Source organism: Bipolaris maydis, assembly GCF_028858645.1.
Source record: "Bipolaris maydis strain C4 unplaced genomic scaffold PSV08scaffold_4, whole genome shotgun sequence".
Taxonomy (NCBI): Eukaryota; Fungi; Ascomycota; class Dothideomycetes; order Pleosporales; family Pleosporaceae; genus Bipolaris; species Bipolaris maydis.
The window spans coordinates 1,068,579-1,093,138 of NW_027093860.1; the positions used below are offsets into that span (position 1 = coordinate 1,068,579).

The following is a 24,560-nucleotide window of genomic DNA, read 5'->3' on the forward strand; positions in this document are numbered from 1 at the left end:
GCATGTGGGTCTGTCAGAACAGAGAAGAGGCAATGTTGATTCCAAAGTATGAACAGAAAGGAATCTCGCTCGTTCCAGATATGAGCCCTGTCTATGTCTACCGAAGGATACGTAATATCCGCCCTATTCAGACCCATAAATACGATGACGATCTGGGTCAAACGACTTCGGCATTGCCGTCGACTAGTCTACATGCGGGAAATATGCCTCGGTTCCCCGGCGTTACCCCAACATTCGACCGCACCACCTGTGTATCAGGTCAACTCCTTCCAATGTGACTTTCTTAACAGGGTCCCTCGCAAGAATTCTGTTTTGTAGTAGAGCAATTGCATCTGATAATCTCTGATCTTCTCATAATGGCCGGCGACGAGCAGAAGAACTCCCCACCCACAGACGCGTCAACGCCGTCCGATTCTGCGAAAGCTAGGCTTGAGCAGGTCAGCTCACACATTGCGCCAAACACGCCGAAGCGACGGCGGAGAAAGGCTACAGATTCAGATTTACCAGCTGATTACTCGGATATTCTTGGTCAGATTGCGACGCTCCGCAAGACCGCTGCGACTCCTGATACTAGCAATCGAGGCTACTTGCGCCAGAAGCAGGCAGGAAAACTATGGGTGCGCGAACGAGTCGAGCAGCTGCTTGATGAGGGTAGTTTTCAGGAAGTTGGTAGTGTTAGCGGGACTGTCAAGTGGAAGCAGGTGGGGCCGTCGAAGGAAGAGCCAGAAGAATACGTACCTTCGAATAATGTGCAAGGTAATGTTCTACGTGAGTTATGTGAGCGGGAGATGCTGACGAATTACAGGATTTGGAAGGTTAAGAGGAAGAAAAATCGTTTTTACGGCTGATGACTTTTCGATACGTGCTGGGCATGCTGATGGGTCGTTGATGGAGAAGACGGTAAGTTTGAATCATATATTAAACTTGCACGCATGCTCATAGATCTAGTTGTACATGGAGAAGCTTTCTCTTTCACTTAAACTTCCGATTGTGAAGCTTGTAGATGGCTCTTCTGGTGGAGGCTCTGTCACTACGATTCGCTCCTGGGGTTACTCCTACATTCCACCACTGCCAGCTTTCGAACACGTCGTAAGCCAACTCAACGCCGGCATACCCAATCTGGGTGCAGTTTTGGGTCCGGCCATTGGCTTAGGAGCCGCACGCGTAGTTGCTTGCCACTTCTCTGTTATGGCTGGAGACATTGGATCATTATTCAATGCAGGACCAAACGTCGTCAAGAACGCCACATTTGAAGAAGATCTGTCAGTAACCGACCTTGGAGGTCCCGCGGTCCACTGTACAAATGGCACAATCGACAACCTAGCACCAGATGAAGCAGGCTGTTTCGAACAAATCAGAACAGTCCTCAGCTACCTTCCAGACTGTGGCACAAAACTTCCCCCAACAATCAACTGCACCGACCCCATCGACCGCACATCACAAACTCTCCGCTCAATCATCCCACGAGCCAAAAACCGAATGTACAACCCCCGCGCCATCATAACCGAAGTCGTCGACCAAAACTCCTTCTTCGAAATCGGCGCCCTCTGGGGTACCACCGCCATTGTCGGCCTCGCCCGCTTGTCGGGCAAACCCATCGGCATCGTCTCCCTAAACTGCGAAGTCAACGCGGGCGCCCTGGACGCACTCGGCTCCCAGAAAATAACCCGAATGCTAAAATTTCTCGACGTCTTCAACATCCCCCTGCTCCAATTCGTCGATATACCCGGCTACGCCATCGGCACCGTCGCAGAACGCAGCGCGACGATGCGCCATGGAATCACGCTCGCCCGGACTTACTACAGCACCACGATGCCCATCTTCAACGTCATTGTGCGCCGCGTGTACGGCGTCGCTGGCGGCGTCATGCTAGACTGCCGGGACCCGCGCATGCGCGTTGCATGGCCGTCTGGAACCTGGGGCTCGTTGCCGCTCGAAGGCGGTATCGAAGTCGGGCACTCGTTTGAGCTCAAGGAGGTTGAGCGGACGCATGGTAAAGAAGCGCGTGAGATGCGGTATAAAGAGCTAGAAGCGGAGTATAGGCGGTTGATGAATCCGGTGCGCACGGCGAATGCGTTTGGGATTGAGGAGATTATTGATCCGGCGTTTACGCGGCGCGTGTGCTGTGAGTGGGTGGGGCATGTGTATGAGAGTTTGTTGCCTGAGAGGGTGTTGGAGAGGGTGGCGGGCAAGTTGCAGCCTTCGTTTTCGTAAAGGGGTTGCGGTGGGGTGGGAGTGAAGTTGGGTGTTGAGGGTGGATGAAGATAGAATGTACTATACACCAAGATTTTGCTGTGCGTAACGAGATATTCCAAGTATCCACATCACCTGAATCAACATGGGAGAGTTTAGTATTTTACATAGTCATTCACACAAATAACTACAATCCGCATTCTTTCAAACAAAAGGTTCTTTCTTCAACCCGAGACGTTCGGCATGAGATTCCCACAGCACAACGTTCTGTCGATTACCCAACTCTCCACTTCTAGCCCACTATGCATTTTTTTTCTTACGATTTTCTGTTCTGTGAGATAAAATTGATACGTATGAACTTCCAAAACCAGCCACACCTAACTACCTAATATCATCATGATGTTTTCTTTTTTTTAGATTCAAAACTACCCCTCACCCCCACCAAGCCCCACACTTCAAACTCTAACCTATGCAAATGCATTCAGGTCTCTCTCCATTCCCAGCATATTGTTCGTGTTAGGTACGTGCCGTTAATTTCAGCTGCATTATATAAATTTTACAACTAAGTAAATTAGCATCGGTTTTGTAGTGTAGCGGTTATCACTCCGGATTCTGATTCTGATATCAGATGATTTCCGGCAACCCCGGTTCGATTCCGGGCAAGACCTCGTCTATTCAAGACTTTTGGGACCTTTTCTTGAGACAAATTTTCGGGATACCTTTTTCAAAACATTACTGTGTCATCTTCTAAGTGATCTTCCGAGATCACTTTCGAGATATTTCGTGAGCAACCTTTCGTGTCTTTTTTTTTTACTGCTGTCAACGTCATTGCTTGCATTGAGTGAAGAAAGAACGAGTTATACAAAGCGGTAACATGATTTTGTATTTGTAGTTTAGACGCATTTTTAGGAGTGGCTGTTCTTAGGAGCGAATCACAACATAAGGAACGAGAGATGTCCTTGATTCTTAGTGGGGTTTTTTTTCCTAAATATACGAATTAGCTGGTACGGGCGTTAGTATGAAAGAAAAAAAGAACTTCAATCATTGTGCACTTCTCAAAATTATATTGATGATTTATTTCTAGTCTCACTTATTCAGACACTCCGAGAGGCTGAAGAAACATGGTAATGTCGGGTATGTCCTCCATCCTGTCTTGACCCATTAGTTGCATCCTCTAAGCCTTCCCACTACTTCCACAGATATCCATCCACCTCTCCGTCTCCTTCTGTATCGCCTCCATTTGCATATCGATCAACTTTGCCAGCAAGGTTGTCGATGCATTCTTCCGCAGGATTTCATTGCCGGCTTCGAGCAACAGTTTGTTTACGTTGAGCTTGATGGCGCCGGATCGTATGCAGCGTTGCATGACCTCTGGGGGAAAATCGTTGGTACCGTGTAAGGCGATACGTACGCGCTTGTTGACCTGTTTGTTTATTGACTCGAGGCGATTGTAGTGCAACTGGCCTTCTTTGGGACCAGCGGGACCGTAATCGCCGTGTATGTTGCCGATGGAAGGGGCTAGGATGTCGATACCGGCGTTGATGAAGTTATCGACGTCTTCGGGTGATGTGAAGAGAGCTGTTGAGATTTAGTAACTAATTGAGATTTTGAAATGCAGGTCTGCTCACCCTGAAGATCTCCTGTATCAGCAATGCCATCCTCACCGCCTTCAATCCTTCCACTTTCGGCTTCGACAGCAATCCCTTTGTCATGACACTCCTTGGTGAGTATCCTAGTCTTTTCCAGGTTCTCGGCCTCGTCATAATGTGACATATCCACCATGACAGAGTCTACAGGCAGAGTTTCAATGACCTCCCTGATGTGCTCGACATCTTGTGCGTGATCAATGTGGAGAGAAAGTGGTACTGTGGCTGTTTTAACGGCATGTGCAGCAGCGTGAGCGAGCAAAGGTAGTTGCTTGAGTGTCGATGGGAAAAGTTGAATTATGAGAGGAGATCGTTTGGCTTCGGCGGCACGCACCAGTGCAGTCAACTGTTCCAAATTATATCTGAGATTCCTTAGTTTTTTCCAACGTATCCGCACATGCTGTCTTACGCAATGGCAGCCATGACGCCATAGTTGCCTGCCTCGGCGGCATTAAGGATGGCCAGTGTACGGTTTTCTTTGCTGGCAGTCATGATGACTGAGTTGTATATGTCTATATGAGAGCAGGGGAGTCAACAACAGTGCGGACAAGTTAGTCACAAGAATGTATGGTGGCTTGGTGCTTGTGATTCACGATTCCGAGAGGACTCGGAACTGAAGCAATACAGGATGACATGATGACGGAGCAAATTTTAGGTCCGGAGAAGACGCGGAGATGCTGGGCCACTGATTGGAGCGCGAGACGAGCAGCCTCACTGCTCCTCATGCTGCATGTATGAAATGGCTGGGCAGAGCGGGAGGGAGAGTTGGTGCCCGCTGCAAGTGCGGAAACAGATGTGCCGCGGTTGTGCCTCGACACGAGGCGCAAACATGCAGACCACCGGGAAGGCCCACTCTCAGCAACCTGCACTCCGCTTTTACCCCATCCTATTGAGCTTCACATGTCCTACCCCGCGATGGATTTTGTGGAGAGCGGAAAAGATTCCACTACTCGCCGATAACCGTCACGGTATGCTCAAAGCGTCCCATAGTTCTTAAGCGTTGCTTATACTCGTTCCTAGCTCCAGTACCCAGGCACGCTAATATGAGATTGCGCTACTAGTACGACTCAATCCAGATTGATTTTAGCTGCATAGTGGAGTCTCCTCTGGTCGTACGAGCGGAGTATTGCGGCAAACGTGCCGAGCATGTATGTCGGCATGTGTACACGGTTGTGGGGGTGGGGTGGGGTGAGATTTGAGTACTACAGTTTTAATCATGATTCAGCACTCCAGTAGTTGGCAAGGTCCGCGAGTAATGTTTTTGGCGGGAATCTTGTAATGTCAAGAGTCTGCTCCAAAAGATGCATGATCGCCGTCTGCTTGACTGGGTCCTGTACGCATAGACCAGCTAAACATTGTAAGCATGATTTTAAATGACGTATATAATGGTTGCACGCTTACCAGCGTAAATGGCCTGGATATTGCTCATGGCACTGGGTATGTCTTTTGATTGATGCGACGACGCAATACCGCATATCGTTTCGACACTCTCATCCATAGCTCGTTGTCGAACTCGAAATTCATCGATACCTCCTATGGATGGCTGGTTGATGAGAACCAGGATTCGTCCAACGTGAAAGCTCTGAACGGCAGCCGCAAACGAAGGGGGGTGGATCCAGATGGGTGTGAATGATTCACCTGGCCTGAGTGGGGGCCCTCGATAGATGGGCTGGAACGAAGAAGGAAGTGCTTTATGCCAATCTTCAAGCGCTTGGAGGAGCTTTCCGGCTTGCTCAATGCGCGTATTTATGTCATACTTTTTCTCGGTCGCAGCAAAGTCTATACACCTTCCGCAAATGTACACAATACGCAGGGCTAATTCGTCGGGATTCAGGTCCATCAAACGTTTGGTAGGCCTCCATATAGTCAGAACTCGTCGCCCTTCACGAAAAGCAACCCATGAATCTTGACGTAGCCACTGCCACCAAGCAGCCCTTCGCAGCGGGTCTCTGCATTCCCCATTGTTGTTTTGGCTCCTTTGAATCCAAAATATACCACGAAGATGCCTTTCCCATGCACCATTGCTGTATTGGCCCTCGGAGTCCCACATCTCATATGTGCTGATGAGGATGGAGGTTGAGATGATTTCCCTCGATTTCGAGTATGAAGGGTAGAAAAGGTTCTTGGAGAGATAGTGCAGCGTTTCATAGTAATACTGGGTTGCGGCTTGAAGCAATGGGTTTCGTAAATTGGCACTGGTGCTTTCGGGTTTCGGTGCAGGGTCTTGGAGGCTGAGTTGGTGCAGTTGCGGCTCACTCAAGAGCGCCATGTGACGCGCAGCTACAGCAAGCAGGGACTTTAGCAAACCCACGTTGTGAACGGCTAGGCCGGGTACAACCGTGGTAAATTGCTTGGAAGGGTCACTCAGATCCAAAATGGGTCCAATGACACTGACGTAGTGCCTGAAAAGAACAAGCTCATCGTCTGTGATGGGTATCACGTTGGTAGAGTTCCATTGCTCTTGCATCTGGGAGTCGGATTCGGCCTGTTGCCCCTGGTGGCTCAGCTGGGGATCTGCATTCGGCGTTCCTGCGTCGGGGCTCTGAGCTCGCGACATGGCAGTCCTCTCCAGGTCGAGATTCAAATTATACTTGTCAATATTGTTCATGGCATCTTCGGCAAGCAAGTCGTAATAGGCTAGTGGCGCCGAATTGGGCGATGGCAGAGAATTGATGACAGTTGAAGGAGACTCAAACAAGAGTTCAGGCGAGGCTTGCCAAACCTGGGGATCGATTTCCCGAGGAAGGGGTCTTCTCGCAGAGGCTGCTGAGCCCGGGGAAAAGGCTGTCGAGGCAGGTGAAAAGGCAGCAGACGGAGAGGCATCTTCATGTGCAGGCGACGTGGACTGCACCGAGCCTGAGACGGTGCTCGGTGTGTCTGCCAACACATCCTTTGAGGATGAGTAGACGCACTCTCGGTCTGACTTTGTGCATGTTGCACACCGAGGCCTGAGTTCGTCACATTTGACCCTTCTCCGTCTACACGTAAGACTAGGCGGGTTAGCAGAGGTTCCGATGCAGCAGGCTTGATCGTCCAGCGGGTCTTGGTGACGCGTTGGAGCGATGGCATGGGGAGCTTACCAACCGGTTGTTGTGCGGAGACCCTGTCGAGGGCGGAAAACATCGGGTCAGTGAAAATGGCACAAAGGGTGGGTGGGCGTGGACTTACTCGCGCTCTTGAAGGGCGGGGTTTTCGAGGCTTAGGAGGGCCTGTAGAGGATGCTGGCATCACGAACAATGTCGTGCATGCTGGTAAGACTTCGCGTCAAGGTCCTTGTGTCTTCGCTTAGGACTCGGACCTGACCGCGTGGGGAAGCAAGAGTTGGAGACAAGACCAGCTACGCCAGGACCGAATAGGCTTCTGGCGGATAGTGCTGGAAAGGATTATTTCTCGCAGGAAATGGCAGCAGCAGCAAGTACTGTGGGCATCTGAAGGGGCGGCAATGGTGCAGAATGCATGCGACTTTGGGAGGCGACAGACCCCGCGCCAGGCCTGAGCACTATCCCCGTCCGGCTCAAGAAGGGATGCCTAATATATTGGCCGCGTTGCCTGAGCACTGCAACTACTTCGGTTCAGACGGTTTCCAGGACACGCAAATAATATCCTCAGCGAACTAAAGAAATAATCATCCTGAGGGGGAGGCCCAAGCCACGGCGGGAGTGGCATGGATGCCCGCGGGAGGCTGACTCATTTGTCTCTGTCTCGCTTGCCGTCTGCCGCGGGAGCTCCTTCCGTGCAATGGATGAGCATGCCCGCCCTCACTCCAAACTCCAACCCTCGCCTCTCCACCAACCCCAACATTGCCAGTGCACGCACAAACCAACACACACACACACACACACTCTCTTTGCATCAAAACCCAATGGATGTTCATTCATCCTCACAGCCAGCAGGCCGGCCATCTATCACGCAAACTCCGCCCAATGCAGCACTATCATGAAACAAACGAAACGCGCACAAATGAACAGCCACAGCCGCCTCTATTACCATGCGCCGACAATGCCTGCCACGGGGATGTCAATGCCGGTCGTATAACTGGCTCCGTCGGAGAGCAGATATACGTAGGCTCCGCCAAGTTCGCGAGGATCAGCCAGTCTCGGCATGCCACCATAATATTGCATCTTCAGATTCCAGTCAGGCGCTTTCTCAACATAATACGTCATCTGCGTTCGCACGAAACCGGGCGAAATGGAATTGACACGAATCCCATGCTTCGCCCACTCCATGGCTAGTGTGTGCGCCATGTTGCGAACAGCCCCCTTGGTCCCTCCATATGGCGCCGACGGTGCTGCCCGGTTCGGGCGGTACGAAGTCATGGATGCAGTGAAGACAATCGACCCCTTTATGCCCAGCTCAATGAACTTCTTCGCTGCTGCCGTCGCGCAAAAGTAAGCGCCGAACACATTGAGGTTGAACAGCTGCTCCAGCTGAGGGCGGTCAAAATTGAGCGCTGGCTGATGCTTGGTCATTCCCGCGTTGGCAATCATGCCGTCTATACGGCCCGATTCAGCTACAATCTGGTCAACCGCCTTGTTGACGCTTTCCTCAGACGTGACATCGCAGTGCAGGTAGTGCACACGCTTGGGGTTCGCCTTTTGAAGCGCCTGGAAATCCTCGCCTGGTTCAAAGAGGTCGAGCGAATATATCTCTGCCGCGTCGTTTGCAAGGCATACTGTTGCAAGTCCCAGGCCAATGCCTGTAAGTACCCATTAGTGTCGTTCCCGAGCGTCAGAGAGGGGTCGGCCAACCTCTGTTTGCGCCAGTGATGGCGATCACTTTGCCCCTGAGGGTGATTTTCCAGTCAAAATCCTCCTTTGGCTCAGTGGTCAGGTAGACGGGGTTCGGCACGCTCTGCTCGACTTGGATGCCATTGACGTGACCATTGGGAGGCGCCGTCTGGTCTGCCTGCGGCACGATTGCAGAAGGAGACATGAGTGGAATGCGGTTAAAAACAGGCTGCTTGATGAAGTCTATTGATAAATGGCAGGTACGGCGAGCTGAGATACTTAAACCGGTGGATGGCTGGACGCCTACTTCACAGGCTCCCCGCATGTTTAAGTACACCACATTTCCTTAACCCCACACCAGCCCGTGGCAAGACAATCTGTTTACTTCGCTACCGAGGATCCCTGGAAAAGAGTGACGCGTATTGTCACCGTACCGGAAATCTATCCGATAGTAAACCAACACCAGAACGAGTTCGTGGCGAATGCATGTACACCCAGCCGGCAGCAGCTGATTTGGTCCTCGCCAGCGAGCTCGCTTATTGACACACTCTCGCATCGAGCCATACTTTTATGCATGCAGTTCTGTGGACAGTGGCAGCCAATCGTTGCCACCACTGCATCAGCCCAGCTGGACCGCATTTGGTAATCTCGGCTAATGTTCTAAGACCTGGGGTACTAGGGGAACAAGGGCCGATCCACTGTGGGGATCGATACAACTTCGGCACTTCTGGGCAGTCAACATCAAATCTTGAAAAGACAACAAAACGACTTTGCAGAGAAGATCTATAAAGCTTCAAGCTGTCGCACAATAGAAAGGACGTCTTTGCGGCTATCTCTAGAAAGTCGCAGACGATACCCTTTTATCCCCCCTGCAAAGCGTACCGCATACTTGGTTTTTTTCGTGTAAACAGTTGCTTTTTCACACCAAGACACCATGTCGTCAACACACCATTCGTTCGAAGCCGGCGACATCAAAAATATGGATACAACAAAACAGATCGAGGTGTCTGAGGACTTTACTTGGATACCTGAGGAAGAGAAGCAGTTGGTGAAGAAGATCGATTCTTTCCTGCTTCCAACCATGTGGTTGATGTATCTGTTGTCTTATATGGACCGCACAAAGTAAGCTGCTTCCGGAAAATTGAAGTTGCAAAGACTGATCAAGGACCAGTATTGGCAACGCAAAGATTGCTGGCATGGCAGATGATCTGGGTCTTACTTCCAACCAGTACTCAATTGCTCTAGTTGTCTTCTTTGTCACATACGTCGCCTTTGAACCGCCTTCAAATATGCTCTTGGTCCGACTAAAGCCTTCCGTATACCTTCCTGTCATCATGGCCATCTGGGGCGCTTTGACTTGTGTTATGGGCGCTATCCACGACTTTAAGCATCTTGTTGTGCTTCGTATCTTTGTCGGAGTGTTTGAATCTGGCTTTGCCCCAGGTATCATCCTCATCATCTCGTCCTGGTACAAGAAGGACGAGCAGTCGAAACGCTTTGGTGTGTACATGTCAGCAGCCATTCTCAGTGGCGCCTTTGGAGGTCTCCTCGCTGGTGCTATTACTGGAGGTATGGAGGGAACTGGTGGTCTACGTGGGTAAGTGGATCTTCAATGCTAATCTCAGGATTTCGAATTTTGAAACATACTAATCCATGTCCGTGTAGCTGGCGTTGGCTATTCATCATTGAAGGAGCTGCAACTATTGTCTGGGCTGGAATCGCCTCTTTCCTCCTTTTGGATTTTCCAGCAAATACCAAGCGGTTGACTGATCGCGAGCGGCTCATCGCTACTGCACGTCTCCGAGGAAGTGGTATTCAGACATACGTGAGCGGTGATGTAAGAATTGGCAAGCTCAAATCTTTCCGCCTCGCAATCATGGACTGGAGGACTATCGGATTTGTCCTTGGTTATATGGTGAGTAGTTCGTCGTGTTTGTCAAAACCATGTGACTAATACCTTGGAGGTCATTGTCGGCTCTTCCACCCTCTCGTACTTCTATCCCACGTTGGTCAATGGCCTCGGTTACAAAGACACCGTCACCGCACAGTACATGACCGTTCCGATCTACGCTGTCGCATTCGTCTGCACCGCAGTAACAACATACTTTGCCGACGCTATTTCCATGCACCGTGGTCTTGTAATTGCATGTTGGCTCACGTTTTCGCTTATAACCTCGATCCTGGTCTGTGTGATCTACAACTTCACGGCACGTTACGCCCTCCTCGTCCTCATGGCTGCTGGTCTGTGGTCATCCAACGCCGTTTCGCTATCATACGCCAGCGCGACATTTGGATCCATGGAGCCTGAAGTCAGGGCTATTGCTATCGCGCTTGTCAATGCACTTGGAAATCTGGCGCAAATATACGGCGCGTACCTTTTCCCAGCTGATGACAAACCAAAATATCTCATGGGCTTTGGCGTTATTTCAGGAATGTTGGGCTTTGGTGTTGTTGTGTACATTTTCTTGCATGTTACGCTGAGGCGCAAGGATGGGTTGAACAGTTTCTTCTAGAGGACAGGATGAATTGTTGTTTTTGTATGTACCATGATAGACTGTCAATACTGGTGGTGACTGCATGTATCGTATCAATGAGCAAGAAATAGATTACATAGATTTATACCATGAAATTAGGCGTCTGAGAAACAGTACTATCTACACAGTCATTATTATACATACATCCCATCCCAAAGCCAGAGTAAAAAGCTCTCCAATGTACATTCTAAACTAGCCAAACAAAATTCAGTATACCATCTCCCCCATTCTTCCCTCCCAACACCATCAAACCTCCTCACCTCCCAGAAACCCCACGCCACACAAACATCCTAAGCCTACTCCACCTACTCCCTCCCCGTCCCCCCAGCTGCACACTCTCGTACGAATACCCCACCACCCCCGGTCCCCCACTTCCCCCTTGCCATGCAGCACCCCCAGCACGCGAAGCCGGAACAATAGAGTATCCCTTGTCTGCGCCTCGTCCTTGCACAGCTGTAGCTCCTCTCGTACCGGAAGCTGCATTCTCGACACTAACTTCACCACGGTTCTGATTCCCAACTGTGCGTTGTGCGCCTTGCGCCGATGCAGCGGTACGAGCGCCCTGGCTGAACGGAGAGCGCTGGCTATATGCTCTCGAAGCAACGGTGTTGGCATAATTTCGGGGCTGCGATATGCGTGTCCCGCTGGCATTGGTGGCTTGTGCACATCTGGCATATCTGTTTGATGGTGCTGTTCTTCCGTGATGGGAACTTTGCTGGGCGTAGCTGCCGTGTCTATTCCATGTTGTTCTTCCTTGATTAGAAGTTTGTTGGGCGTAATTACTCTGTCTGTTCGGTGTTGCTCTACCGCGAGTGGAAGCGCCGTACGGCGCGGCGCTGGTGTTGCTTCTGATGGCGTTGGACTGTGGGAGTGCGGTGTGGTTGTAGTTGGTTCCGCATTGTGTTGCTGTTGGGTTTCCGCGAGAGTTGCGGGCCCAGGGCATGTTGCATGTGGAGGGTTGTGTGGTGCTTGGGGTGGGGGAGAGGTAGCAATTTCGGGAGTTTGGGTCGCTGTCTGTTTAAAAATGTGTTAGAAAGGGTGTGTTTCTTTGAAGGGGGGAAGATGTACGGAGGTAGAGGGGTGGAGGGACGGGTGATTTGAGGAAGTTACAGATACCCATTGTGTTTTGGTGGAGATTTCAGATGTGTTTAGTATGAAGTGTGCAGTGTTCAGTATGCATGTGTGTATGTGAGCGTGGGGAGAGCTGCTCAATGGATATATTGTAGTAGAGAAAAGAAGTTGCGGGATATTTTTAAAGGAAACTGGCAACTTGAATGGAGTTTGTAAACACTGAAGGACTTCACTGCTGCTACAGCTATGACAGCACGGTCAAAATGGAATAGTCGGTGGTGAACATTATCCAAATATGCACATCAACCAACTTCATCGAGACTATTCTTCTGAATGTTAGGAAACAATGGAAAGTACGATTGTATATCCAAGCAATCTTTATCTGAAGCCGTCTTTTTTGTAGCAATGTAGCTAAATTTTAACGGCTTATTTGAAATCGCGTCATATGAACAGCAGTAGCAGTGACATGACAGGGACGCGCCATCTCAGGGACCCTTGTCACATGTCAGAAACGAAAAATACGCTTGATTTCTCGCCAACAGCATCATGGCATTTCCCATTCTGGTTTCCCAGCCCAATTCATCAAAACAAGATCATTCATTCATTGAATCCTCATAATGAACAGTGATGCAATAAAGTCATTCATAGAAGTGGTCAGAATATAGTGTTGCTGGTATATGGCTCCATCTCCCCAACCGCTTCCATCCCTCATCTCTACTCTAATAATCCTCCTCATCCTCATACCTCCGCTCCTCCTTTCCCTCGTCATACGCATCCCCCATGTTATCCCCAAATCTCTCCACACCACCAACCATGTTATCCCACTTATTCTCGATATCGTCTGGGATATCTTCAACCTCCTGGACCTTGTCACCCGTCCACCTGGCTGCGTCTTCAGGGAAATCCTCAACCTCCTGGACCTTGTCACCCGTCCACCTGGCTGCGTTTTCAGGGAAATCCTCGACGTTCTGGACACCATCGTCCCATTTCTGTTCGACATTGTCGCCGAAGTTCTCGGCGCGGCCGACTTGCTCGCCGGTCCAGTGCGCGGCGTTTTCGGGGGCGTCTTCGACGTCGTCTTTGAGTTCGTCCATTTTTTCGCCTGTTTGGAGGGAACCATGTTAGCAAAGTTTTTTTATTTGAGCAAAGTGCGGTGATGGGAGGATGGAGAGAGTGGGGGTCCTTACCAATTTTATCACCCTCGTGCATTAGTAGAGCTCCACCTGCAAGTCCAGCGGCACCCGCTGCGGCGTACTTCCAGCCATTGCCTCCGCTCTTCTTCTCCTCTGGCTGGGAGCCACGTGTAGGGTCGTATGCGCTTTGGTTGTATGCACCCTGATTGCTGTAGCCACCCTGGCCGTAGCCATATCCGCCCTGTGGTGGTGGGGCACCATAGCTGCCTTGCTGTTGTGCGAAGCCGGGGCCAGGGTAGTTGTATGTGCGTTCACCGTTTTGCTGGTTCACAAAGATCCACCGGTTCTCGCGTCCATCCCACTCTGCGTACCATGGAGGGGAAACTGGTGGTGGTCCGGAAGACTGCTGTGGTGGCGGGTAGCCCTGTTGCTGTGGTGGGTAGCCCTGCTGTGGGGGATAGCCCTGCTGTTGTTGCTGATAGCCACCATACTGTCCCTGTGGGGGATATCCGGAATATCCGGATTGTTGTTGCTGCTGGCCGCCGCCGCTCTTGGAGCCCGTGAATTCTGACACCAATTCACTGAGGAAACCCATTGTGTAAATGTGGGGGGGTGGATGTGTGGGTGGTAAGAGGAAGAAGGTGCAAATGCAAGTGTGGGTTGGTTGGAATGGATTGAAAGAATGAGAAACGTCAAGTGTCTGTGGACAAGGTATTAGTACTTGAAGGAAACGCGGCATTTAAGCCATCCCAACCCGATCTCGGACGCAATGGCACCTGCAGCTTAGTCTGTCCAAGACCCCCTCAAAAGATCCATAGGCCCAGCGTACAAGACTCAGCATGAAACGTGGCGCAATCTCGGTGAGGCGGTGTCGCTACGTCCGGAGTTTGGACCGAGCAACCACACAGCGCTGGCGGTCTGAAACAAACTCTGTGATGCCCAGTGAAATCCAGCGACAATACTAGTTGTAAGCACTGGTAGGTATCAAACATCAAAGACCCAATGTTTTCCTCGAATGAGTTGTGGACAACATGGCATCTCTGAGCTGGCATAGCAAGATATCGTGAGCCAAGCTTCGGCAAGCTTTCCTTGGCGCAACGGATGCTCCCTTTTTCCGCATACGTATTGTGATCCTCGGCCCCGCCGTGGCGAGAGTTTTGAGGCGCAGCTCAGGGGCTATTGGCTCATGCTATACTGTTGTGCTGCGCCACGCTCTGGACGAGATTGAGTAATACCGCGATGCGCAGGCCAACAGACGGATACGCCGTCGGCAACAAGAAAGATGTCATTGCTTGTTTAAACACAATCAGTCTAAACGCGCTCCAGAGGCCACTTGTCTTCATTCTTCGGTTCGAGTGGCTCAACTACCAAGAAAAAAGGGGTCCACGAGAGCCATTCTCCTGATTGTTGGGTTTCAAGGATGCAGACTTCTTTGCACATGGGGAGGAACACTTGTCCAGCAGACAATAATGATCTACCCTGCGCCACAAGCACGTTTCCCCAGGTCAGAATAGGTGGGAACGGTCGCAATAGAGCGGGGCTTCGGTAGGTGCCCTGTCGGCTGTAAGCTCAGCAAGATCGCCAGGCCTGGCTGCAGGCAATAGGCAATCGAACATTGACCACACAATGGCTTCGAGAAAGACAAAAATTCCATCCTCATCATTATCGTAGTATGGAAAAAGCTGCTTTCAGTGAGGAAACCGCACATCCTACATAGATCATGTACCTGGTGCGAGAATGGCCATAACCAATCGATAAACAAACTTTACATAGGCTCCTCTGGGTATCTCAATCGAAAACAACCTTCTTTCCCGCCGGCTTGGCCCCACTAAGATCGATCTTGAGCTTCTTGCTCTCCTTGGCCATCTTGGCTGCCTGCCAGGAAGGATGCAGCTCGCCCTTGTCATCCCTCTTCGCGCCAACACCAATCTTCCTATCCTTTTTGTCGCTTCTCTCGCCCAAAGGCTCTGCATTACCTCCACTCTGCTGCGGTCCACGACCCAGTGGTTTGCCTCGTCTTTGACGCTTGTCAGTGCCGCTCACTGCGCCGCGCTTAGGATCGAAGGTGGCATTGCGCTGTGCCTTTTCCAGATGTTTTGCTTTTTGTCCGTATTTGAGTTCTGCAATCTTCTGACGGGCACGTTGACCGCGGCGATTCTTTCGTGGAGCCACGTCTACATCAAGGTCTGAGGCTTCTGATTCAGAGCCGGAAAAGTAGGCGGCATGACTGAGGGCGGGGATAAATGCAGAGGTTGTTGGCTTCTCTTCAATGGCCTTGGTCTTGGTCTTTTTGGTAGGTATGGCGGTTGAATCGGAGTCAGAGTCCGACCCGGAGTTGGAATCCTCAGAGCCTGAATTCTCAGAGTCCTCGTTCGATAGCAATTCGCCATTCGCGCCGCTGGCCTCCTCAACCTCACCCAACTCTTCACTTTCGCTCTCACTGTCGGCGTCGAGATCAGCATCAGGATCGTGTTCGCTGTCGCTATCCACGATACTTGGAGGCCGCTCGTCGTCCGTCACAGAAGCTTCACTCTCGTCTTCGCCAGACGAAGGCTCTGCTATCCGTGCGCTGAATGCCATGTATGGATCATCTCCCTCATCGCTCGCGTCCTTCATATCAACATCCTCCTTCTTGGTAGTCTCTTCATCTTTCGGCGCCTTCTTGTCTTGTACCTTCTTTCCGCCAGCTTCTTCCTTCGCATCATCCTTGCCCTTGGCGACTCCAAGTATGCCCTTCAAATCCTCGACCACACGGTCCACTACGTTCTTCACCTGCTTGACCTTGAAAAGCCGTGCCGTGACATTAAGCGTATGTGCATCTTTATTTCCCTCTCGTATCCCAGCAATGTATTCCTGCAATGGCTCGGCATCCTTCAAGCTCTTGACCCTTGCCAGCGTCTTGCGCAAATGCTGATCGCCCACTTGTTCCAAATTGAGTGCTTTCAGCGTTTCGTACTCAGAGTTAAGTCGATGAATGGTCTTGGTTTGGTTCTTGTTCACCGCGTATTTCTTTCTGCGACTGTGCTTCTGGCGCTCAAGCATAGAGGCATGGCGCAGTGCTTGAAGCAAAGGCTTTTGCGCATCAGCGAGACGCTTCTCACAGATTTTGGCGCATTTTGCGGGTGTTGACCTGGAAACCGACTCGATTGCGGGAGCAGGTGAGGAGCGCTTTCGTTTGGGCATGCTGGGTGATGGTGATTGGATTGGTTTGAAGGTGTCGCGCCGAAATTTTGGAGATGCACTGATTCCTTATCGATAAGGACCTTGGCCCGACTGTGCCCTCGCTATACTGGATTGTTACAACAGGGCCAATACCCTCAGCAACTATGACCTTAATCTGTGCATAAATGTAATCGCAGTAGTCTCACCAGGAAATGTGGATAGTAGCTAGTAGGTATAAGCAATAGATCTAATCCCGTCTTTCCGCCCAATCTTGCACCCAAGCATGCGACATGTAAATAATCCAATTCTACACAAGTCCGAGTTCAACCAAGTAAACACTCTACTACGGACAAGGATCCGCACAATCCCCAGCCGCCCAGCATCCATACTGTTTATCGTACTTGAGAACATCACTAGGATCTTGATTGACCTTCCCCCAGCAGCAGGTACCATAATGATGACTAATAGTATCGCAACCCTAGAATGAGATTAGCCAACCAACTATCATCTCCCATTCTAGTGAACAATCAAAACTTACAGAAACACATGAGCCACTGATACATTTTGACTGATATTGTTGCTGTGGCGGCGGGTGTACTTTGGGAAAATTGGCATACGGATTCCAAGGCTTTGGACTACATAGTCCGACGCCCACCATCATGGCAGCAAGAATGGCGATAGAAACCGAGTGACGCATGTTAAATATAGACCTTGTTGTATTCACGGTCTACTGGCGGTAATTGTGTTGATTCAATTGTATGTCGTAAGGATTGTTGTTGGATCAGAGCGAAAGTGCTTGTATCTTGTACAAGAAAAGCAAAGGAGAAAGAGGGATAAGAAGACGGCCAGAAAGGATCAGAATTTATTCTAAAATCTGCTGAAAGGTACAAACTCAAACCTCGTTGTTGTGTAAGCACTAGATAGGATCGTTGAAGAGATCTGACATCTCATTTCCGGTACGCTGGTGAAAGCCAAAGCAAAAGGCTCAACACTCTTTGGAGAAATTTGAAACGTGAACAATGTGTAGTATTTTAAGAAGTTACAGTTTAGTGATTAAGCTATGTGACGTAACCGGACTATTCATGGGCCAAGCCTACTTCATCAACCTCCATAATGCAGGGAGAGGGGAGAAAGCCACTAGCCTCCATTTAGTCATCAAATCTCCTGATGATGTAATGAAATGAGTTAGTGGTGGACCCGATTGGTATCACTAGTAAGCACAGGGAAAGGCCCCAAATCTCCGAAGGACTTCTGACTGTACTGGAAAAAAGGATATTAAAAGAACATCAAAACCACGGTAACCATTCCTACCACTTTCTCAATATGCTCTTTCAAATTTAAGAAAGTGAAGAGCTGCAGCCATAACATAAACTACGTAAAAATGCTCGGAAACTTCGCAAAGTCAACCTATAAACGTCCTTACTTGCTGTACAAAAACATTCCCAAGTGCCATACTCCTTTAACCATTTACAAGCCGATCAAACTCTTCATCCTCAAACTCCTCCTCTAAACCATCTCGTTAGCAAAGCCACTCAACATAACCATTCCCTCCTTGAAGTAAAAAGGAAAGCAGACAAACTCACCACTTTGCCCCTTCAACTTGCTATTCTCCCTCCTCAACCTCCCAATCTCATCCCTCAACTCATCATTTTCCTCTTCCAGCTCTCTAATCTCATCATTATCATCCCATTCTTCCTCATCTTCCCAAGCTCCTTCCCCGAGTGGCCTAAATACGTTCTCATTGTTAGTCTCCAAAGTAACCTTTTTTCCCCGCATATCCGCAGATTGGAACGTGTCTAGGAATAGTAGAGGTACGTACCTGCCGCGAGCAATTTCATAAACAACAGTGAAAAGCGCAGACCAAAATCCGTGGAAACACGCGCGCAAAATCCATTCATATTGGTTACTGTCGCTTTGCTCGGAATCCTCAGAATCATAGTCGTAGTAGTTACTACCGAAATGGCCGAGATACAAGGTTGGACCGGCGTTGTAGATAGTTACAGACAGTCTTTTTGCGTTTTGTTGGTATATTTGCTGGGCGGCCATTCGCTTGATGCGGTGCCGTTGTCGTGTTTCGGGGTCTATCAGCTTTGATACGAATACTGGGGACACCGCTCTTGGCGCTACTGCTGGGATCACTGGTTTTGGCGCCGCAATCATCGCTTTTGACGTTTCTTTCTGGGTGAATGTTGGGAAGACCCGTAGGCTTTGCTGGAAAAGAGTTGTTCGATGGAGTCGGGATACCCCTATGAAGAGAGCAGGTGCGTTACGCAGGATCGAGACATGGCCCATTGTCCGGACGGAGTTTAAAGCCAGAGACATGATGTTTTTGAGTAGTGGTATTAGATAAATCTGGGTGGGTGTGGTTGTGTAGAATGTGTGTAGAGTGGTGTCATGGATGTTGAAGGCGGAATGGGTAGACCATGACAGTTATTGTGCATATTGGCCATGATGACTGGATCACAGTTGGCACAAACCCACGGTTGACCATGGCCAGTTCGACCTGACCAAATCCATACAACTCACGCTGCCTCAATGTATCGGCAAATATTCGCTTCAGGGCTGGGACATCCATGGTTCGATAACGCCCGACCAATGCCCTCGCAGGCATGTCAAATATCGCATTGACGGCCACCAAGGGATTTGAAGGTCTTTTTTTTTGAGCAAAGGAAGAGGCCTGAATAAACTCTCCAAGCTATTGTCTATATAATTACATATATTCGCCTTTTCTGCATCTATATACCCAAATTTAGTCGCGAAGTGATTCTAAGTACGCAACTGCTGCGTGGTCGCTGAACAGAGTGACACGTGATCACTCAGCAAATTCAGGAAACACATCACACCTTCGCCTCCACCCGCACACGTCGGTACACGTAGTTGCTAAGTTAAAAGATAGAGCACAGCAAGAGAGAAACGATAACCTAAAACTCATAGAATTGAATGACAATCTACTGTACACAAAATTTCACATCTTTTACTCTTTAAAATAGATCGTAGCTTCTCCAGGATCAGCAGGCCGAACAGGTTCTGGTATGGAAGTATCCATGAGAAGGGAGCATCCATGGGGCGTCGTCCGTGGAATGAGAGCGTCCATGAGATGAGGAGCGTCGTTGTTCGTCGCTAGCCAGTAACACACTGCAGACCCAACACCTCTCATGTGCCCTTTGCCCTCCCCCAAGTCAATCCACATCCATGTTCCACCACTGACTACCCACAAGCCTCCGATCCTACCACCGACCAGAAACGGTCCTCCAATACCTCCAAAGACACCCTTCGGTGGTCCGTCTGGCAGCTATGTTGATCGTGTAGGTAAGAGGGCAAGGATGGGTGAGAAGTCTAGGCGGCAGCAATGACGGATAAGCTCGATGATGATCTCGACAGCGAAGAGAGGAAATGGTCGACGGTGATGGAGAAAATTGCTGACGGCGAATCATGATCCCATCCACTGCTCCTCCTTCCGCCCTCCCACCAGTTTTAGGAGGTTTCCATTTTGTTCCCTCCTTCCTGGCAGCCGGTTTTAGGAGGTTTCCATTTTTTTTTTTTTTTTTTTTTTTTTTTTTTTTTTTGTTTACCCGGTGGTGGGAGGCACAGCGACGTCGTCGGGACCCTGATCAGGGGTCAGAGAAGGGATCGGTGTCTGGCATGGCCCATTGGCCGGTTCGGACGTACACTGTGACAATTGTTAGTAAAATTTCCACAAAGTTGATTGGTGAACAGACAGGAGTACGCCGAAGCGGCCAACTGGGCCATGGCCCATTTGTAAACCTCCCGGGAACCCTCGGCAATGGCGGACCTGAGTTCCTCCTTCTAGGTAGTGAGGACTATTGTCATCACCCAGGTGCCGACCGCTGCCAAGGGTCCCAGGCGCTTTGCAAATGGGCGTTGACCACCGCGGTGGTCCCTTCTCCTCACCCTTCTCTGGGGTGACCCGACGGTCCGGTAGAACCGGACAGGACTGTACCAATGAATATAGATTAGCCATGAGTGACAAACAGAAGTAAACCTCTGGGGTCAGAAGTGGAAGGTGAAAGGCTTACCGCGCTGGCCCCCTCACCACCGGGGACCGCAAGAGTCTTGAAAAAAAAATTGGCATTACTGCAAAATATTAGTGTTCAAATCGCCAAACTGTGTCGATTTTCTAGGAGGGCGAAGGTAAAGGGAAATCGGTGGGAGAAAGGGGGTGAAACGTGAAAGCAAGAAAAGATGGAACAACAAGTGTGCATGGTGATGCATTGAATAGTGGGAACGATTGGGTATGAACTTACTTAATGCTTTATAATGAATGTCGTGAAGAAAAAAGAGAAAACGAGAGCAAGCCTGAGATGCGGGATTATATACCTGCAGCGACTGCCCTTGAGAAACGCTTGGCATTACGTCTCGCCTGCGTTGGTGACCATTCTTCAAGGTAGGAGCAATTGCCTTGGTAAACAAGCAAACAACAACTCACAGAATGCGCTTCACATAGCGTAAACAGGTGCTTTCGGGCTTCCAAGGTTGGTAGGGAAAGAACTCTTTAGCACTGTAGAATGAATGTATTTTCACATGTCTCGGACCAGCTTTGTCGATATTGGACATAAAACATTATTGTTCTTTCTCCGTTGCACTGACGTAAATACTCTTGTAGTAATGAAACGCGCTTAGAAGCAAAACCACGTTGCTACCCTCTTCCCTGTTCCTTTCCATCCCTTCTCCTCCGGCTCCATATCATCCTTTGTATATACATCCGTCTCCAAATCCATCTCGCTTGCTCTCCTGAACTTGGTCTTCTTGATAAGCTTCCATGCCACAATCATGACGAAGAAGACTGGAAGCTCAAGATAGAAGCTGACAAAGTCTACAGAGGCAAAACTTGGGCTGAAAGCGGTCCAGCCTTGGACCAAGACGATGAAGGTGTTAAGAACGATGCAAATAACGGGGCCCCATGGGTACATCCAATTGCGGAAGGGTAGAAGATGCTCTTTGCCCTGGGCTTTGAGACCGGCGCGGAAGCGGAGAGATGCGATGCCGATGCAAATCCAACTTAGTTGGTTGGAGACACCGACAATATTTTGCAACCATGTCCACACTTGACCGGATCCAGCAAAGGAAAGGGAAAAGAGTACAATTGACACGATGCTCGTCGTCATGACCGATACCCACGGGACTTGGTAACGCGTCAACTTGGTGAAGACTTTGGGCGCATGACCGTTGGAGCCGAGGGTGTAGAGCAGTCTCGATCCGGCGTAGAGGGCGTGGTTTCCAGCAGAGATAACGCTAGTAAGAATTACAGCGTTGACAAACGAACCTGCAGCCTTTGATCCTGCCATCTGGAACGCAATAGTGAATGGCGATGTGCGACTGGACTTTGTGCTGAGCCCAGGGTAGTTGTAAGGGATGTTGAAGCCAATCATGGTAGCTGTGAGAATATAGAAGAGTAGAATGCGCCAAAACACATTCTTCACTACTCTTGGAAGGGTGCGAGCAGGATCGCGCGTCTCTCCGGCGGTGATTGCAATCGACTCGGTTCCTCCGTATGCGAATGAGGCTGTAACAAAGACGGACGCGAAGCCACCAATGCCTCCCACGAATGGCGCGTCGCCGATAGTCCAGTATTTCCCCCCGATATATCCATAGCCAACGTTTCCACCAGCATTCACCGCAATGCTCAAGATGATGAAAATGATAATGGTTACCACCTTGAGCAAGCTCAGCCAGTACTCCAACTCGCCGTACGCTTTGACGTTGATGATATTGGCCAGGACAATAAGCACCCATACGGCGATTCCCAACGCATACCAGGGAACACTATCGCTCCAATACCGGATCAACAACTGAAGCGCAACCAAATCCGCTGCCGTGCTGACAGCGTCGTTGAACCAATAATTCCACGTCAGCGCGAATCCAAACGCATCGTCCACGTAGCGCCCAGCAAAGGTGCAAAAAGACCCTGCCACGGGAACGAAAGCTGCCATCTCCCCCAAAGACAGCATAGTGCAGAAGACGATGAAGCCAACAATGGAATAGCAGATGAGTAGAGAAGCAGGTCCTCCAGTCGCGAGGGCCTTGCCAGTACCAAGGAAGAGTCCGGTTCCTATGGTTCCTCCAATTGCGATCATCTGAACTTGACGTGCCGAGAGGGACCGTCGCAGGCGGTCCTCGTTGATGAAGTGTGAAGGCGTTTCCGTCAGCGTGTCTGGCGATGTCGCGACATCGCGGGGAGCTTTCTCGGGATCCACGGCCGTCATTATGGTTTGATACAGCAGTATCAGGCTGCGACGCGATGCAAAACAAAAAGAAGTGAGCAAAGCTCAGAGACGAGACTTAAGGAAGCTTTTCATGGCAAAAGCTTGGGATGCCTTGGGGGTCCAACACAAGGCGGGCTTGGGTGGACACATGGTTTGCGCCACGAGTCAGCGATCCTTTCTGGGTTTGCAGTAGCAGCTCAGCTGCGGGCAACAGAGCACGCCATTTCTCTCGCCTTGGATTGGGTGGGAAAGAGGGGAGTTGGAGAAAAAGTTTGGGTTACATTTGCCTCTGGGTGTCCACCTGCATAGGATTTCTGCAACGCTAGACGAATCGGGCTAGTACTCCCGTAAGTAAAAGAATGCGAACCTTTTTAGTCTGGCCAAAATCTTGACAATGCCGTCATTTCACGAATGAAAAAATGTATTTCTTGATATGGTTTAAAGTGAAAAGAGGATCCCGTTGAGTTTTTCTGGGTCAAGGTGGGTTTTGTGGTCTTTCTAGAACGCATCTAGAACTAAGCTGCCTGTCTCGGAAGAATGGGAAACGAATCTCGGCCCCATACACTTTTCACCGATCGCTATGATGGTCTGTTGATTTTTTCCACCAGGTATCCTACCAGGTCACTGCACCTCTGTTCATGTATTATTCTTGCCCTCCGGATTGATTGCTGTTGGTTTCAGGTAGTCAAGTCCTTCAAGAGCATAGTGTCTCACTTTCCCTTCCTCATTTCCAAGGCATACGCAGCATCACCAATCTCGACACCAAACACCATGTGCCAGAAAAATGTATGTATTAAGAATAAATGGTATACTGCTACTATCAGGCCTGAGCAATCTCAATCCCAAACGTCTTTTTTCCTAGCTGCCCCTTTATTCGCGCAACATTAAGCCAGTTGGCCACGGACCGCACCAGGCAGCGCCAAACTGGAATGAGTGTCTGCCATGAATGCAGCAGGGTTCGCCTCAATCATGCTCACGTGGAAGCCCTCGCCTGAATCCTTGCCCTCGACCATGACGCCAGTAGTAAAGGGCCCCTTCAGGCATCCTGCGCTGTTTCGCACTGCCACATCTCCATTGACCGGTTCCGGGTTGGGGAATGCGATTCTGGGTGGTCCGCTTGCGCCGCGCGCAGCCTCGTGGATGTGGGTTGCAGTTGTGGCTGGGGAGTCAAACTTGCCCTGGAAGTTGTGCAGGGTGATGTTGTAACAGATCATGTTGGCTGCGCTGTTGATTCCGAAGTTGAATGTTCCGGAAGCGCCAGCGATGCCACCCGTAGGCTCGGTACCGTTGACGACTTCCTCGGGAACGGCGTGAACGGCATGCATGGAAGTGAATGTGAAGAGTTCGTTGGCATCGAGTGCATTTACTCCTGCTTCCTTGTTGCTGATGTCGATGGAGAATGATAGTTGCATATGGCCGTTGCCGAGGTCCATGGGTGATGCGGTAATTGGCGCGGCCACTGCGCTGAGGACCAAGCTCGCCATGGTAGTGAGGGTTGCGGTATACATTATGAGTATTGCTGATCTGAAGAAAACAATCCAAAAGGCGTCGAAGAAAGTCGTATGAAACGAGGGTACAGACTTGAAAGAAGCGAAAGAGAAGAGAAGAAAGAATGTGTGAAGAGACTGATCAACAGTGAATTACTCCTACCGAGTTCTCCCATCAGCTCGTTGTGGCCTTTATATATACGCACGCTGCAGGAAGTTTTGAAAATCGTACGTGAATGCCTTAGTACCAAGGCTTGGTGTTGGCCTGGATGCACGAATCCCGATATTTGAGGCAACTCTGCGACACATTACAAGTCTCGCACATCTTGGCCCACCCAACACCTGGAGAGCCAGTTCGACCAAACAGTTGTTGTAAACAACCA

General features: G+C 50.0%; 11 protein-coding genes and 1 non-coding gene across 12 annotated transcripts; 3 read left to right on the forward strand and 9 right to left on the reverse strand.

Moving 5' to 3' along the window:
• Positions 1-356: 356 nt before the first annotated feature.
• Positions 357-2,383, forward strand: PSV08DRAFT_360690 (carboxyl transferase; the record flags this gene model as incomplete). The annotated part of the gene is made up of 3 exons (XM_014223979.1): positions 357-756; positions 806-900; positions 949-2,383. The coding sequence occupies 3 exons, from the start codon at positions 357-359 to the stop codon at positions 2,212-2,214; spliced, it is 1,761 nt and encodes a 586-aa protein (XP_014079454.1). The 3' UTR covers positions 2,215-2,383.
• A 389-nt stretch (positions 2,384-2,772) lies between these two features.
• On the forward strand, positions 2,773-2,861 carry PSV08DRAFT_t14. Its single transcript has one exon. It is a non-coding gene; the product is annotated as a tRNA-Gln (tRNA).
• A 506-nt stretch (positions 2,862-3,367) lies between these two features.
• PSV08DRAFT_175799 (ketose-bisphosphate aldolase) lies at positions 3,368-4,331 on the reverse strand (the record flags this gene model as incomplete). The annotated part of the gene is made up of 3 exons (XM_014223980.1): positions 3,368-3,771; positions 3,822-4,201; positions 4,249-4,331. 3 exons carry the CDS (start codon positions 4,329-4,331, stop codon positions 3,368-3,370), a joined length of 867 nt encoding a protein of 288 aa, XP_014079455.1.
• Positions 4,332-5,053: 722 nt separating this feature from the next.
• Positions 5,054-7,067, reverse strand: PSV08DRAFT_360692 (uncharacterized protein; the record flags this gene model as incomplete). Its single annotated transcript, XM_014223981.1, has 4 exons — positions 5,054-5,187; positions 5,241-6,829; positions 6,920-6,942; positions 7,008-7,067. The coding sequence occupies 4 exons, from the start codon at positions 7,065-7,067 to the stop codon at positions 5,054-5,056; spliced, it is 1,806 nt and encodes a 601-aa protein (XP_014079456.1).
• A 287-nt stretch (positions 7,068-7,354) lies between these two features.
• On the reverse strand, positions 7,355-8,863 carry PSV08DRAFT_282714 (uncharacterized protein). The gene is made up of 2 exons (XM_014223982.1): positions 8,588-8,863; positions 7,355-8,535 (listed from the first exon to the last, which is right to left on the reverse strand). Exons 1-2 carry the CDS (start codon positions 8,769-8,771, stop codon positions 7,823-7,825), a joined length of 897 nt encoding a protein of 298 aa, XP_014079457.1. The 5' UTR covers positions 8,772-8,863; the 3' UTR covers positions 7,355-7,822.
• Positions 8,864-9,373: 510 nt separating this feature from the next.
• PSV08DRAFT_360694 (major facilitator superfamily domain-containing protein) lies at positions 9,374-11,079 on the forward strand (the record flags this gene model as incomplete). Its single annotated transcript, XM_014223983.1, has 4 exons — positions 9,374-9,688; positions 9,738-10,163; positions 10,232-10,481; positions 10,531-11,079. The coding sequence occupies exons 1-4, from the start codon at positions 9,501-9,503 to the stop codon at positions 11,077-11,079; spliced, it is 1,413 nt and encodes a 470-aa protein (XP_014079458.1). The 5' UTR covers positions 9,374-9,500.
• Positions 11,080-11,356: 277 nt separating this feature from the next.
• PSV08DRAFT_245654 (uncharacterized protein) lies at positions 11,357-12,043 on the reverse strand (the record flags this gene model as incomplete). Its single annotated transcript, XM_014223984.1, has 1 exon — positions 11,357-12,043. The coding sequence occupies one exon, from the start codon at positions 12,041-12,043 to the stop codon at positions 11,357-11,359; it is 687 nt and encodes a 228-aa protein (XP_014079459.1).
• Positions 12,044-12,756: 713 nt separating this feature from the next.
• On the reverse strand, positions 12,757-14,009 carry PSV08DRAFT_282722 (uncharacterized protein). Its single transcript, XM_066092565.1, has 2 exons — positions 13,359-14,009; positions 12,757-13,273 (listed from the first exon to the last, which is right to left on the reverse strand). The coding sequence occupies exons 1-2, from the start codon at positions 13,897-13,899 to the stop codon at positions 12,891-12,893; spliced, it is 924 nt and encodes a 307-aa protein (XP_065949435.1). The 5' UTR covers positions 13,900-14,009; the 3' UTR covers positions 12,757-12,890.
• Positions 14,010-14,974: 965 nt separating this feature from the next.
• Positions 14,975-16,509, reverse strand: PSV08DRAFT_282745 (Bud-site selection protein). The gene has a single exon (XM_014223986.1). The coding sequence runs from the start codon at positions 16,485-16,487 to the stop codon at positions 15,093-15,095; it is 1,395 nt and encodes a 464-aa protein (XP_014079461.1). The 5' UTR covers positions 16,488-16,509; the 3' UTR covers positions 14,975-15,092.
• A 1,416-nt stretch (positions 16,510-17,925) lies between these two features.
• PSV08DRAFT_245657 (uncharacterized protein) lies at positions 17,926-18,788 on the reverse strand (the record flags this gene model as incomplete). The annotated part of the gene is made up of 3 exons (XM_066092330.1): positions 17,926-17,972; positions 18,050-18,192; positions 18,286-18,788. The coding sequence occupies 3 exons, from the start codon at positions 18,786-18,788 to the stop codon at positions 17,926-17,928; spliced, it is 693 nt and encodes a 230-aa protein (XP_065949436.1).
• A 2,196-nt stretch (positions 18,789-20,984) lies between these two features.
• Positions 20,985-22,727, reverse strand: PSV08DRAFT_282753 (amino acid permease/ SLC12A domain-containing protein). Its single transcript, XM_014223988.2, has one exon. It carries the CDS (start codon positions 22,688-22,690, stop codon positions 21,104-21,106), a length of 1,587 nt encoding a protein of 528 aa, XP_014079463.1. The 5' UTR covers positions 22,691-22,727; the 3' UTR covers positions 20,985-21,103.
• A 741-nt stretch (positions 22,728-23,468) lies between these two features.
• PSV08DRAFT_400468 (chrd superfamily protein) lies at positions 23,469-24,472 on the reverse strand. The gene has a single exon (XM_014223989.2). It carries the CDS (start codon positions 24,196-24,198, stop codon positions 23,575-23,577), a length of 624 nt encoding a protein of 207 aa, XP_014079464.2. The 5' UTR covers positions 24,199-24,472; the 3' UTR covers positions 23,469-23,574.
• Positions 24,473-24,560: the final 88 nt, after the last annotated feature.